General features: G+C 41.3%; 1 protein-coding gene and 2 non-coding genes across 6 annotated transcripts in view; all 3 read right to left on the minus strand.

Moving 5' to 3' along the window:
• The window catches only part of PRDM4 (PR/SET domain 4), a 45,790-nt gene extending 32,602 nt beyond the window's left edge, over nt 1–13,188 (minus strand). For 2 of the 4 annotated variants that reach the window (XM_066358232.1, XM_066358229.1), the window contains exons 1-5: nt 12,900–13,055; nt 12,448–12,714; nt 6,229–6,362; nt 3,606–3,791; nt 859–1,653 (exon numbers count right to left, since the gene is read on the minus strand). In XM_066358232.1, coding sequence (XP_066214329.1) covers nt 859–1,653; nt 3,606–3,791; nt 6,229–6,362; nt 12,448–12,458 — 1,126 coding nt within the window. In that variant the 5' untranslated portion in view covers nt 12,459–12,714; nt 12,900–13,055. Of the gene's footprint in view, nt 1–858; nt 1,654–3,605; nt 3,792–6,228; nt 6,363–12,447; nt 12,715–12,899 lie in introns of all 4 variants that reach the window. The other 2 variants (XM_066358231.1, XM_066358230.1) reach the window with 2 other exon arrangements.
• Nucleotides 2,136–2,271, minus strand: LOC136389852 (small nucleolar RNA SNORA50). Its single transcript, XR_010748413.1, has one exon. It is a non-coding gene; the product is annotated as a small nucleolar RNA SNORA50 (small nucleolar RNA).
• Nucleotides 13,189–14,257: 1,069 nt separating the features above from the next.
• On the minus strand, nt 14,258–14,405 carry LOC136389990 (5.8S ribosomal RNA). The gene has a single exon (XR_010748522.1). It is a non-coding gene; the product is annotated as a 5.8S ribosomal RNA (ribosomal RNA).
• Nucleotides 14,406–15,703: the final 1,298 nt, after the last annotated feature.

Genomic DNA, 15,703 nt, shown 5'->3' on the forward strand with positions numbered 1-15,703 from the left:
CATGTGCTGTCTCTTGCAGACCGCAAGAGCCTTTTCTCCCCAGCATCTAGCAGAAGCTGGCATGTAATTAGCAGTCAACATGTTTCCTGCATGAATAAAGAGTATAGTGACACCAGCAATCTGACTGTTTTTACACTGCCTTTTGTTTTTGTTGTCCTATAAAAAGAACTTTTAGTGCTTAACTATGGTAATTTATACACAATCTGGAAAAAAAATTGCATTTGTATCCACCTACATTTCTCCACAGGGATTAAAAAAAACACAAGATCCAATAAATTCTATCTTATGTTGAAAGAGCATAGGCAGGCCCTGACCAGTTAGCTAATTTAGAATGTCCCAAAACATCAAGGTTGTGGATTTGATCCCTAATCAAGGCACATATGGGAAGGAACCAATGAACGCATGAGTAAGTGGAACAACAAATGAATGCTTCCCTCTTTCTCTCCCTCTGTCTCTAAAAATCAATCAATAAATTTAAAAAAAGAGAAAGAACATAAGGCATGTCACATAAAATATCTTACTAATATTTATTCCTATACTTAACTATTTGTGAAACCATGGGAAATATTTTACATATTATTGGGCTCAGCTTATCTGTAAACTATAGAAATGACTGTGTTTCCTCACTTCAAGAGGATGTTGAAAGAACTAATGAAAGGTCTATATATCATTTGGCTTACTTGAGGAAAAGGCAGCATATTAACACAAAGGACACTACAAGGGCAAAGAAAAATTGCAAAGCCTACTGTCTATATTCCTTAAAACCTAATTTTGTAACTTCCTTAGCGCCTAACATCTGTTAGAGATGATGGCCCTGTCCACCAATATTTCCAAAAGAAAAAGGCTAAGCACACTCACAAATTGTAAACAAGGTTGCCATATTTTCTTTGTTTGAATTGGAGTCTTCCATTTGCAGTGAAGGTGGTACAAAAGAAAGACTGTCTGAAGATACATCTACATGACCTGTCCCCATAGCAACCTCCTGGGTGATGGAGGAGACAGCCACAGGTTCTAGGCTTAAGCCAACTTCATGGAGGGAAACAGACTCTAGGGAGGCGAGGTTGTGTGAGGTAGAGAGTGCCACGCTTACAGAGTTGGTGCTCATGGCCACGGTGTGGATGGAGTCACTGAGGGCACTGTCAGACATCCCGTTGACCCGACTTGCAATGTGGTCTGTTTCCATGACCACAGGGAGCTCCAGGCCATTCCCATGAATAGGTATCACACCACCATGTCCTACAGCGTCTGCTGCAAGGTTGTTGCTCACAGAATCCACAGATAGAGGTTCATGACTTCTGGAGCCATTTGGAATTTGAGAGTGCTCGCCTGCAACACCGTCCATTGTAAGCTCTTCAGCCATTCCATCTGTAGAGATGGGGCTTGTAACCCTAGAGACGTTCTCCATAGTGATTGTTGTGTCCAAGGCCACCTCATGGCCATCACTGGGATGAAGACTTTGGCCACCATGTGTGTTCACAGAGCGAGAGTCTATTGAAACAATACCTTGCTCTAATCCAACATTTCCATTGGACTGATAGGGATCTAATGCTGTAGAGTTATTGGGGATAGATAATGGTGTATTACCATCAACATTTATAGAGTTGGGGTGGATGTACTGAGGAGGTGGTCTGTCAGCTAAATAAGATAAAATGCCTGAGAAAAGGAAAAGATGAGACAATAGAAACTTTTTAGTATATTGTTAAAATAAAGAATTCCAAATGCTAGAAGCTACAAATATAACTAAATTAAAATAATCTCTCAGCTAATTCTTTGGTTTAAACAATATATACACTTGATGAATAGCAACAAACATATACTATAATTTAGTTTTTCCTGTGAAACTCAGAAATCATAAAAAGTTAACTATGTTCCTTTGAAGTCATTGGAAGTCAATCATTTAAAGGCTTCCTTTAACATATACATGGTGGGAATTCCTGAGTCCTAAGATGCTGAAATTTGCTTTCTATGACTTAAAAGGTAAAATGATTTAAAAGCAGATCTTCCATGTGGAAAATAAATTTAATTAAATATAATTTAACTTAAACTACCATAACACACTAGGCTCTATTCAAAACACAAGTCACAATCATACCTGTTTTTTTTTTACTTTTTTTTAATTTTTTTTTTTTTTACTTAAATGTACCTTGTTTTTAAAAGAGCAGTTCAGTTGAGAGCTGAAGAGCCCCAGTTATAACAAGTCCTTATGCTCTAGCACTGTTGCTTGGCCCGTGAAGCTACAAACAAGACATATCAGGTTCAAAGGCAGTGCTTTATACCTGTTTTATTAAAACAGAAAACCTTCGTGCTTGTGAGGATATAGTGAAATGGTACTTGATGCATTTCCTGTAGGAGTGTTATTGACTAAAACCTCTTTGGGAAGTACACATACTAAGAACCTCAAAAATGTTCATACCCTCTGGCACAAGTAATTCTACTTATGGGATCTTCCCTAAATATATTCTGTAAATATTATACACAAAGATGTTCATATAATGGTAATTTAAAAAATGGAAAAACCACACAGTCCAAAAATAAAGGCTGACATAATAAACCATGAACTATCCATTCAGTACAATGCAATGCATTTATTAAAAAGAATATTATGAAAACCATAGCAGCTGGGGAAAAAAACTATTGTAAAAAAAGACAAAAATATTAAGTGAAAAAAGTATACACATTGTATAAAAAGTATAGTCTTAATCACACACACACAAAAAGAAAAAACAGTAAAATCTATATACCAAAATAAAAGACAGAAAGGAAATATACCAAATATATGGACGATGGAAGCATGAATGGTTCCACTATTTGCTAGATTATCTAAAATGAATATATAATACTTTGATAACAAAACAAAAATTCAAGCAAGCAATAACACTGTAGCAGGACAAGTGGTTGGCAGAAATCACAATTGCAGAATTATAAACACTGAACCAATGAGATGCTTGAGAAGTGAGGAGAAAACCCACTTATATGCCATTAAGAAATTCAGCTCAGGCCCTGGCCGGTTGGCTCAGTGGTAGAGCGTCGGCCTAGCGTGCAGAAATCCTGGGTTCGATTCCCAGCAGGGCACACAGGAGAAGCGCCCATCTGCTTCTCCACCCCTCCCCCTCTCCTTCCTCTCTGTCTCTCTCTTCCCCTCCCGCTGCGAGGCTCCATTGGAGCAAAGATGGCCCGGGCGCTGGGGATGGCTCCTTGGCCTCTGCCCCAGGCGCTAGAGTGGCTCTGGTCGCGACAGAGCGATGCCCAGAGGGGCAAAGCATCACCCCCTGGTGGGTAGAGCGTCGCCCCCTGGTGGGCGTGCCGGGTGGATCCCGGTCGGGCACATGCGGGAGTCTGTCTGACTGTCTCTCCCCATTTCCAGCTTCAGAAAAATACAAAAAAAAAAAAAAAGAAATTCAGCTCAGTCAAAACTACTATAATAATAATGTGTTCTCTGTATGTTCTAAAAGGAAGAGTACATAAATATAAAGACAGATTCTTCCCACCTAGATATTAACATCTTATCATGACAAACAAAAAAGTGTTATTCAAGTCTTCATGCACTGAGGTTAAGAGTCAGCCCTATTCTTTCTTCTAACTTCCCAAAGAACTATAATACTTACCAGGCAGAATGGTTCTGAAGTAACTGCTCTCCAGGTGTGGGTAAGGTGGCGGAGGTAGGGTGTAGTTTCTTTCCGGTAACCCACACATCACCCCTCGATCACCAATACCCATTGGGAGCATCAGAGACAAAGCAGAAGGCAGAGAGCTCAGAGAGGGACCCAGGTTTGGAATTGCCACTGGTAAGCCTACAATAAAAATGTTTTTCTCAATTAAAAGGAAGTAAGTACTTTGTCTAACCACTATACTGTACATCTAAAAGTAATTCAAAATATGGAATATAAACTATAATTGAAAACTATAATAAAATTTAAAAGTTCTTAAAAGTTCTCTCTACAATCACTAGCTAAACGCTTTCAAAGGTAGTTGCACGTGGGCAGAAATCTCACCTAGTAGCCTTTTACATCCCAGAGAGATACATCCACAAACAGGTCGTAAAGTTAGTTCTAATAAAATACCTAATTGATCCTCCAGTTGTCTGTATTGCTCTTAAGTACCAAACACTGAATCGCAACTAAAAACCTAGTTTAAATACAATTTAGGAAAACAAATTACATAGAGATACAAAAATAGGTAGAAATATACTAGAGTTCACAGAAGTGGTCTCTGAGGAATGATATTACAGGTTTAAAACAAAACAAAACATTTTAATTTTATTATATTTTCCGGCCCTGGCCGGTTGGCTCAGTGGTAGAGCGTCAGCCTGGCGTGCAGGGGACCTGGGTTCAATTCCCAGACAGGGCACATAGGAGAAGCGCCATTTGCTTCTCCACCCCTCCCCCTCTCCTTCCTCTCTGTCTCTCTCTTCCCCTCCCGCAGCCAGGGCTCCATTGGAGCAAGGATGGCCCGGGCGCTGGGGATGGCTCCTTGGCCTCTGCCCCAGGCGCTAGAGTGGCTCTGGTCGCGGCAGAGCGATGCCCCGGAGGGGCAGAGCATCGCCCCCTGGTGGGCAGAGCATCGCCCCTGGTGGGCGTGCTGGGTGGATCCCGGTAGGGCGTATGCAGGAGTCTGTCTGACTGTCTCTCCCCGTTTCCAGCTTCAGAAAAATACAAAAAAAAATATATATATATATACTTTCCATTTTACACAGCAAGAATGTTTCACTTTTAAAAACTCATATATATGCTTCTACCTGAAAGTAATCTAGTTTAGAGTTAGATGTAAAACTGTATATATATATACTTTCATAAAGTCTTTTGCATATTCGCTGTACTTCATAATTTTAAAAATATAACCCTCAGATTGCATCTGCCTTGAATTATACCCATCTGCTAAGTGTTGGAGTGACTCTCACGATGCCTAATTATCATAATGAATACCATCAGGCAGTGCAGATCTGCATTATTTTTGCCAGTGGCAGTATTTTTTTAATAGGCCTTTCCTCCTCAACAAGAGTATCCACTAAAACAGCGGTTCTCAACCTGTGGGTCGTGACTCCGGCGGGGGTCGAACGACCAAAACACAGGGTCGCCTAAGGCACTAAAAGGAATGCCTAAGAGATAATCAAATAAATTAAAAACTAATAAATTTTTTTTTAATTTTATGGATTCTTAGGCCCTGGCCAGTTGGCTCAATGGTAGAGCCTCAGCCAGTATGTGGATGTCCCGGGTTTGATTCCCAGTCAGGGCACACAGGAGAAGCACCCACCTGCTCCTCCACCCCTCCCTTTCACTTTTCTCTTCTTCACTTTTCTCTTCTCTAATTGAGCCCTTCTGCAGCCAAGGCTCAATTAGAGCGAGCTGGCCCTGGGAACTGAGGATGGCTCCATGGCCTCCCTCTCAGGTGCTAGAATGGCTCTGGTTGCAACGGAGCAAGGGCCCCAACGGGCAGAGCATCGCCTCCTAGTGGGTTTGCCGGATGAATCCCAGTTGGGGCACATGTGGGAGTCTGTCTCTCTGCCTCCCCTCCTCTCACTAAAAAAAAAAAAAAAAAAAAAAAATGTATGGACATTTAAAGGAACGTAAAGAGGCCTTAGTTATGATAAAACTTATTTAACTACTGCATTTTAGTAATTAAGCAGGTAATTCTCTACAGAGAACTATTTAAACAACGTATAGATTTAAATACCCTTAAACATACATTGATATCAGTTTGGCTCAAATAAATTCTTTAAAAAAAATTTTTTTTAAAAGGTATAGTGATAGGGAAAAATGAGCTCCCCGGAGTTCCACGTAGGATCTCCATCTCTGGTGCCTCTTTTCCTGCAATTCTAGGCCTGGTGTATTTGCTGTTGCCAATTTCAGATGTAGCAGAAAATAAAGTTCAACTTCTCATGCTCTCTAAGAACATTCATTAGAGTAACTCTAATTCTTCCCCATCAACCCAAGGACAGAGTGCCAAGAGTGTGAATCAGATAAACAGGTAATCTTAGATAAAATGCCAAATCAATTACAGCTCTAGACAGAAGGCCACCAACTGAAGAAGAGGACTATCAGAAAAAACTGCTACTCCTATCCACCACAGCTCCAATACAGTATTCTTGGAACAAAAATATTTTCTTCCATTGTATAACCACATGTGGAACTGCCATCCGACCTGGTTGGCTTCAAAGGGGCTCTGACCCCATCTGGTATTTAAAACTGAAAATGCCGTGTTGAAATTCAGTTGTTGTCCTTTACCACTCACCTGGGGCAGGGATGGCATTGTGAGTGGGTGAGGCAGCCAACCCCAGGTGACTCCCTGAGACTGGCAAGGCATTGCTCACAGAGGATGAAGTCAGCTGCTCCATCCCCACTGGGCTCAGGTTCATTTCATTCATCCTTAAAAAAAGCACACATAACTAGTTATGCAAACAATTACCTCAGTGACTGTTTAAGTCAGTGGTTTTCAACTGCAGGTCCACAGACTGCTGCTGGTCCACTATTTCATGGAGTGGTGGTTGAAAAACACTGGTTTAAGGTACCAAAGAACCTGAAACGATGGGAGTGGGGAAACGGGACTTGACCAATTATTATTTCACTTTTACGCTCACAGCTCTGAGATATAGCTAGAGTCAAATTCTTTCTATTGATAAGGAAACTAGGATTCAGAGATGGTAACTAACTCAGTCAATGTCATAGAACAGAAACAGGATTGTGTCTTGTTTCAACCAAGCATGCTTTGTTCCAAACACTATGCACACTATGGAAAGCAAAGTTTACAATCTTTAGAGCACACTGGCAATGAGGATTGCTTTGTTTTTCTGAAATCACCCTAGCTTTTTCTTTCACGAGACTTGTTTTCTTCAGTAGGCTTGTTCCTTTAAACCAGGGGCAGTCAACCTTTTTATACCTACTGCCCACTTTTGTATCTCTGTTAGTAGTAAAATTTTTTAACCGCCCACTGGTTCCACAGTAATGGTGATTTATAAAGTAGAGAAGTAACTTTACTTTATAAAATTTATAAAGCAGAGTTATAGCAAGTTAAAGCATATAATAATAATTATTTACCAAGTACTTTATGTTGGATTTTCGCTAAGTTTGGCAGAATAAGTCTTTATAAAACAACTTACTATAGTTAAATCTATCTTTTTATTTATACTTTGGTTGCTCCGCTATTTGCCTACCATGAAAGCTGGAACACCCACTAGTGGGCGGTAGGGACCAGGTTGACTACCACTGCTTTAAACCCAGCCTTTCACAGGCAGTTTATTTTAACCTGCACAAAAAGTATTTGCTGATTCTTTTTACCAAGAGTTAAAGTAACATCAGTTCTGAATTAGATTATCAATGATGTGAAAAAGCATCACATATTCTCATGGATCAGCATTTTATTAAAAGTCTGTATCAACATTTCAATTAATAATCTTAATATTCTCCACATGTCAAGCTTTGTTATGTAACTTTTACTACATACTTTTAAAACATTTATTTCATATCGCTCACTTCTTCAAAATAAGGTAGATAAAGAAACTGGGTCACAAAGAAGGCATGTCCTAATCCCCAAATCACACAGGAATTAAGTGGAAGAGCACGGATTATGCTGCAAAATACTGCCAAAATTTTTTCAATACACTTACTTCTTTTTATCAGCAGACCTTTTTTGATAGGCAGAGGAATCTGACAATCACGTTTTATATGCAATCCATGTTGTATTGCCCTTAACATCATAACAATGTCATCAATAACAATTTATCCTAATTATTGGAAATTGTTATCAATAAGTTCCTATATCATATTAAAAAGACTGTATTTCAACAAGCTAGCCAACAGACCATACAAAGTTCACTAATGACCTCCAAACCTTACACCAGGGGTCGGGAATCTATGGCTCACAAGCCAGATGTGGCTCTTTTGATGGCTGCATCTGGCTCAAAGAAAAATCTTTAATAAAAAATTAATGTTAAAAATATAACACTGTCAGGAGCCGATCCACTAATGCTGGCTAACTAGGTCATAGCAGGAGAAGATCCACAACTGCTGGTTGACAAAGTCACAGCAAAAGAAGATCGATGGCTACTGGTTGATAGAGTCACCGCAGTGAAGACCAACAGCTGTGGGTTGACTAAGTCACCGCAAAGGAAAGGCACAACGATTCTTCCCCCTTTAATCTTTTGAATTAATCTGGCCTTATATTCCCCCCTTTTCAGGGTGTGTGCTATTATTTATGGCACAGGGATAATAGTACCGTGCTTTCCCTGTAGATTCGTAGTAATTTCTTTGGAAATGAGACAGAAGGTGTAAGTTCCACAGAAAAGCCTGTAAGCCCCTTGAACTGGGCTCATAAACATAAGAGGCTGGCCATGATATCCCTCATAAAGGGTCAAGTTTGTAGGAGAATTTCTTCTTATTAATCATGTTAGAAAGAATAAAGTTAGAACTTAGCTAGTATATGAATATAGTAAATGAATAAAGTTTAACTAGACATTAGAATCTTAGGTAAGGTGTAGTAGAGTGGCCTGTTGCGTGGCCTTGGATAGGAGTGCAGCTGGCTAGTAAAGAATGTTTTGTTAAAAGACTTGTTTTGTCACTGAAGGCAGTTGCTGAGCTTTTCTCAGTAAAACATTCTCATGAGATTTTTGTATTTTCCACGAATAAGGAGAGGAATGCGGTGGGATTCATAGCAGCAATAGCAATTAATGCCTTCTGATATTATGTTGCTACTAGCTATCTTGTAGGTGCACTCTATGTATCTTTAAGTAAAAGTTACTCTTAATGCTATGTTAGTTTCTTAAATAGCAAGCCTTTTGTAGTCTTGTGAAAAAAGAATTAGGACACTACATGAACTCAAGGCTATTTGCCTGAGCAAGCGGTGGTCCTTTGCTAGTCCTTGATGATTTCATCTGCTATCTCTTTCTGCGCCCTTGACTCACAACAACAGTAAAATAGAGTTATTAATTAGTACTAATCTTTTAGAAGTTTGTACCGATATTGTTATTACTATTCAAGTTATTGTACAACTGTACTTTGAATAACTTACCACCTGACTTGTAGCTTATAGATATGAATTAACTGTTATCTAGAAATATGTAACCATAGTGAAACTAAAACAATGATGTATTCAAAATACCATGTGATTGTAACTTAGTGTGTGTGCATAAAAAGTAAAGTTAGACCAGCCATTGGCAGAGATGCCTGGCAGTAAATGCTAACCAGAGAATAAAGAATTCGGCTCTCTCACTCGATTCGCGCCTACGTCGTCTCTTCCTGTGGGACCCCTGGATTCCCCCCGGGGCTGGACCCCGGCATAAAACATTCTCATGTATTACAATCCATTCATTTCCTACTGCTCATGTTCATGGTTGAGGGTGGCTGGAGCCAATCACAGCTGTCCTCCGGGACAACACCAAATTTTTATTGGATAATGCTTAATGTACATGGTTCATTGTATGGCTCTCATGGAATTACATTTTAAAAGATGTGGCTCTCTCAGCCAAAAAGGTTCCCAACCCCTGCCTTACACAGTAGTTTCACAGTGACACATGTTCTTCTGCGTGTGCCTCTGCACGTGGGAGGGGTGAAGACAGAGGAGAAATCAAATGGGTCTACATATTTCTCAGCCATGAAAGAAAATCTACATTTTTTAAAAATTCTGAAAAATGGCAATATCAGCTATCGATCAACCTGAAAATAATAACAGCTAACACTACTCTCGCTGTATATGAGTTAGGGGCAGGGCCAAGTGATTTACAGGTAATTATCTCTCCTAATCCTTATAACTTCTGTGAGGTAGGTATTAGTCTTAATCCCATTTTAGAAGTGAGGAAACAGACTCAGAGACACTAAGAAACTTAACCCAAGATTAATAGCAAGTGGCAGAGTGGGGATTTAAATCCAGGTCTGCCTAATAAAACCAACCTCTTAACTAAAATTTAAAAAGACAGTTACAATAAAAGAATCATGATGCCTTCTACACAGTTCCAATACATTAGGATCTGTGTGTTCACATAGTGGGGTATTCTTAAAGTCCTGCAGAGGCCTTTCCTCCATTATTATTATATATATATTTTTTTTGTATCTTTCTGAAGCTGGAAACGGGGAGGCAGTCAGACAGACTCCCGCATGCGCCCGACCCGGATCCACCTGGCACGCCCACCAGGGGGCGATGCTCTGCCCATCTGGGGTGTGGCTCTGTTGCAACCAAAGCCATTCTAGCGCCTGAGGCAAAGGCCATGGAGCCATCCCCAGCACCCGGGCCATCTTTGCTCCAATGGAGCCTTGGCTGCGGGAGGGGAAGAGAGAGACAGAGAGGAAGGAGAGGGAGAGGGGTGGAGAAGCAGATGGGCGCTTCTCCTGTGTGCCCTGGCCGGGAATCAAACCCCGGACTTCCGCACGCCAGGCCGATGCTCTAGCACTCTGAAATGAAGGAAACAGGATGGAGCAGTGTAAACTCATTCTACAAGAAAGACAACTAGCCTGACCAGGCGGTGGCGCAGTGGATAGAGCATCGGACTGGGATGCGGAAGAACCCAGGTTCGAGACCCCGAGGTCGCCAGCTTGAGCGCGGGCTCATCTGGCTTGAGCAAAAAGCTCACCAGCTTGGACCCAAGGTCGCTGGCTCCAGCAAGGGGTTACTCGGTCTGCTGAAGGCCCGCGGTCAAGGCACATATGAGAAAGCAATCAATGAACAACTAAGAAGTCACAACGCACAACGAAAAACTAATGATTGATGCTTCTCATCTCTCTCTCCGTTCCTGTCTGTCTGTCCCTGTCTATCTCTGCCTATGTTAAAAAAAAAAAAAAAGACAACTAGAAGCACATGACAAATTGAGGTTTACCTGATGAAGGACAGCACTTTTATAACAGTAATTACACTACAGAAAATGCCCATTCCCCAAAATCCTTGTGGACTAAAGAAACCGTAGCTACCTTAATTCTGAAAGTTTCTGGGCTTGGGTTAGTTTATTTTATTTATTTATTTGTTTATTTATTTATTTATTTTTGTGGCAGAGACAGAGAGAGAGTCAGAGAGAGGGATAGATAGGGACAGACAGACAGGAAGGGAGAAAGATAAGAAACATCAATTCTTTGTTGCAGTTCCTTAGCTGTTCATTGATTGATTTCTCATATGTGCCTTGACGGGGGAGGGGGGAAGCTACAGCAGAGCAAGTGACTCCTTGCTCGAGCCAGCGACCTTGGGGTCAAGCTGGTGAGCCTTGCTCAAGCCAGATGAGCCTAAGCTCAAGCTGGTGACCTCGGGGTCTGGGTCCTCCACATCCCAGTCTGACTCTATCCACTGTGCCACTGCCTAGTCAGGCTGGACTTGGGTAAGTTTAAAACGGACTTCTGTAAGTTTTTATAGCTCCAGCCGCTAAAGCAGCAATGACAGCAATGACCTACAACATATTAGTTACTACGATTTTTGTAACGTATAATTAAAAGTCTAGAGCTTCAAATCCCATTCTGAAAATTCCTGAACACTAACCTGTGTAATAATCTTGAGATAAAAATCAAAACAGTGTTTCTAGGTTGACTTCTAGGCCTTCTCAAACCAGTTCAAACCAGAGTTTAACGTGAGAGGCTCAGCAGATTTCTGCTATTGTGAGGCACTAAAATGTGATGACCTCAGCACCCATAAACAGAGAGAAAAGCAGATGAAGGGAATTTACAATATGACCCTCATTCTAAAGTGCACTTCTATTCCCACTATGTTTCTCAGATGGGATTCTAGGAAACAATCTTGGGAAAATGGCCAGAATCAAGATACCAAGCAGTCTCTTCTTCCTTACTCATTCTCTGTAAAATCATTTCCTTCATCCTTCTACAGCCATGTGTTTCTAATGACCTATGTTTGAACCATTTGCCAACTGCTGATCTTAGAAACTTTACTTAAAATGACATGTAAGCAGCTAACTGAAATGCAGATCACTTGGCAAAATACAATAGAGTCTATTGTATTGTTTCAGTAATTTCAATTAGTTCGTTTTATCTTCTGAATCCTAAACACAGGGCCTATAAAACGGCTCTAAAAGACCAGCCAAATGTTCTGCACTGTACTGACCTGGTACCTAAAGTACCTAACTTGTAAACATTAGCATGAAGTTTTTAAAATTAAGAACTTAATTTCTCCACATTACCATCCCAGTCAGACGATAACCAGCAAAATTCAAGGTGCTGTATGGTGATGAGCTAAAAACACCCTGTGGAACCCAAAGACATTATTAAACGCTCAAATAAGTCAAAGGCATAGGATAAAGGTGTCAAGGAACCAACAATTGATGTAAGGTTTTGGAACAACTATTCACATGTGGAGTAAATTAGGTTAACAGTATATTCAACCCATTACTAGTTTCAAGAATTCTTGTTTGCTTTGCAAATCGCCACCTGTAACCATCTCAATGGCACTCAAAATAAAGGCTCTCGGAACTCTCAAGTGCCAGATGTTTTCCAAAGACGTCACTAGCGCTGAGCCCAGCTCACGACTCACCTGTGATGCATCTGCTTGGGGTCAAGTGTCAGAGAAAAGAGCACACGGGCGCCCGGGAACCTGCATCAGGGTTGGTGTCGCAGGGTCACGTGCTAACGCATCTTGTTCACAACCGCTGCACAGACGCGGCCACTCGTCCCCGGGGCCGCCCGGGGCCTCCCGATTTCTCCTGAGGGCCTGCGGCCACGCACCCCATCACGAGATGGGACATGCCTGGGGTTACCCGGGCCTTTTCCTCCAGAAGCTTCGCGAGGGGAGCTGCCCAACCTGAGGGGGAAGGAGGACAAGGGCGATCACCAAAACACGAGGAGAATGCAGGCTCTATCCCCGCGCCGCCCGAGAGCCCAGGCCTGGGGACACCGCCTCCCAAGGGCGGCCAACTCGCCTGCCTGCTGGGCAAGGGGCCCGCAGGCGCCCTCGCCGGGCCCCGGCCGGGTCCGCGCGCAGCCCACCTGCCGGCCGCACCGGGGGGCACGCGTGCCTGCCCCGCCGCTTTGTTCTTCATCCAGGCAGAACTCGCCTCGGGACCTTCCCCGCCCGCTCGACCCCGCGCCCCGGGGGCCGCTCGCCTAACGTTTCCAGCCCGGCCCTGCTCGCAGTCTCCCCAGGGCCGCACCCTCCGAGGCGCGTTTCCGGCTCCTCAGCCACACTCGGCGCCCGCCGCTCCGCCCATCGTGCGTGCTCCCCTCCCCGCTGCGGCCCGAAAGCAGCGACCGCGCTCTGGCTCGCCTTCTTCTCTAGCCGAGCCCCTTCTACGCGTGCGCACAGCTGGGACCGGACCGGAACGCGGCGGGGCGCGTCTCAGTCTGGCCGGATCGAGTCGAGCGCCGAGCGCTCGACCCAGTTGCTAGGCAACCAGGGCTGATGTGCACACAGGGAGTAGGTTCTACTGAGCTAAGTACCCGACTTAGGGTTTCAGTCTTCAAGGCATTGCCTCCTAGGGAAGCTTGTGTCCATGCAAGCCCACAAGATTCGAAATAAGGGACTTAGCCCAGAGATGGTAGTATTTGTTACCTAGGAAGAATTGGGATTGTATCCCCAATATTTTTCAACGTGTGATAGATACCCTTGTCCAATATCCCTGCTCCAAGCCATGAATGGTGGTTTTGGGATTTTATACAAATTTCCTTCCCTTTCTCTCTTTGTCCTTCGTTTCCCTATTGCATGCCAGGTACTGTGCTAAGCCCTGGGTTTATTGAGATGACTTTAAAGGAAAATGATCCACATATTAGACACTGAAACCACACTGCCTGGCAGCTTCCATACACCAGCAAAACAGCAGTGACTGAGGGATTCCTCCATTCATTCAGAAAACATTTACTGAGTTACATCGCAAACACAGGGATGCAAAATAAGATGCACGTCTTGACTTTCAACAGCTTGCAGTCTAGTGGGGACTGGTGAGTTTTGAAAACTCAGTCTCTTGTAAAAGGACAACGTTTGGGACTAGAGCCGGGAGTCGTGACAACTCGTGTAATATTTCTTTTCCTTCAAAGAGAAAATGCATTCCAAATGAGAGAACTAATCCCTGAATGTTGGCAGGTCACATTGGTTTTGCTTTCTTGTTGAGAACAAATAGAAATCTAAATCAAGAAAGCCACCATAACACAAATAAGTGAGAGACAGGATTCCCTAAAATGCCACTTCAAACCTAAGGCCAAGGAAATGATGATTTGTCTCATAAAAAGCTAATGATTTCACTCTGGTTTCCCATGACTATTCTTTTTGAACAATCTTATTAATATGATATATATATTATATATATATATATATATATATATATAAAATTTTTTTTTTTTTGTAATCTCAGCGACGCTCAGCGTAGCCCCGGGAGGAACCCGGGGCTGCAAGTGCGTTCAAAGTGTCGATGATCAATGTGTCCTGCAATTCACATTAATTCTCACAGCTAGCTGCGTTCTTCATCGACGCACGAACCGAGTGATCCACCGCTAAGAGTCAGAGAGGTATATTATTATTATTTTATTATATTACTTTTATCATTATATTTTATTATTTTATTTTATTAAATTATTTACATTATTATTAATATTAATAGTATTATTAATATCAGAGGTATATATTAAAATCAGGTCAGGTAAATCTAAGAGCTAAAACTATACTTATAGATAAAAACAAAAGAAAATTTTTCCAACCTTGTTAGAGCACAAAAATCAGAAACACTAAAGAAATTAACAAACTAAATTTCACTTAAATAAAAACTTTGGGTCCTGAAAAGACAATGTCAACAAAATAAAAAGTCAAGCCAGAGACAGGGAGAAAATATTTGCAAAACTAGTATCTGACAAAGGACTTTTATCTGGAATATATAAAGAACCCTTTAAACTCAGAAATAAGAAGGCAAACAACCTAAGTAGCTCAGTTGGTTAGAGCATCATCCTGATATACCAAGGTTGTGGATTCAATCCCTGGTTCGGACACATACAAGAATCAACTAATGAATGCATAATAAGTGGAGCAACAAATTAATGTTTCTCTCTTTTTCTCCCTTCCTCTCTCTCTTAAAAATCAATAAATGTATTTTTTAAAAATAAGACAAACAGCCCAATTTTTTAAATGGAAAGAATATTTGAACAGCTACTTAACCAAATACTATATGTGGATGGCAATTAAGCACACATAAAGATGAGGAACATCATTAGTTATTAAGGAAATGCAAATCAAAACACAATGAGGTAACATTACATAGCTATTAGAATGGCCAAAATTAAAAAGAGCAACTATAACAAGTGTTGGTGTACATATGAAGCTATTGGAACTCTCATATTTTGCTGGTAGGAACACAAAATGCTACAGTTGTTTTAGGAAAATAACTTAGCAATTTCATATACCATACAATTCAGTAATTGCCCTCTTAGATATTAACCCAAGAGAAGACAAAAATATATGTACAGACAAAGATTTATAAACGAATGTTCATAAAAGTTTTATTTGTAGTAACCACAAACTAGAAACAATACAAATGTCCATTAACTGGTGAATGAATAAACAAATTAGAGTATACATTTTGGAATATTACTCAGCAATAAAAAGGAACAAGCTATTGATACATGGATGAACCTCAAAAGGATTAAGCTAAATGAAAAAAACCACACACAAAAGACTATATATTATGTGTGTCATGTATATGAAATTCTAGAAAAGGCAAAATTATAGTAATAGAAAGCTGAAAAGTGATTTCAGGAATTAGAGATGATTGGAAGGGGTGAGATGGCCTGCAAAGGGGCAGGAGGGAATT

This window comes from Saccopteryx leptura, chromosome 1 (genome assembly GCF_036850995.1).
Source record: "Saccopteryx leptura isolate mSacLep1 chromosome 1, mSacLep1_pri_phased_curated, whole genome shotgun sequence".
In the NCBI taxonomy this organism is placed as follows: domain Eukaryota; kingdom Metazoa; phylum Chordata; class Mammalia; order Chiroptera; family Emballonuridae; genus Saccopteryx; species Saccopteryx leptura.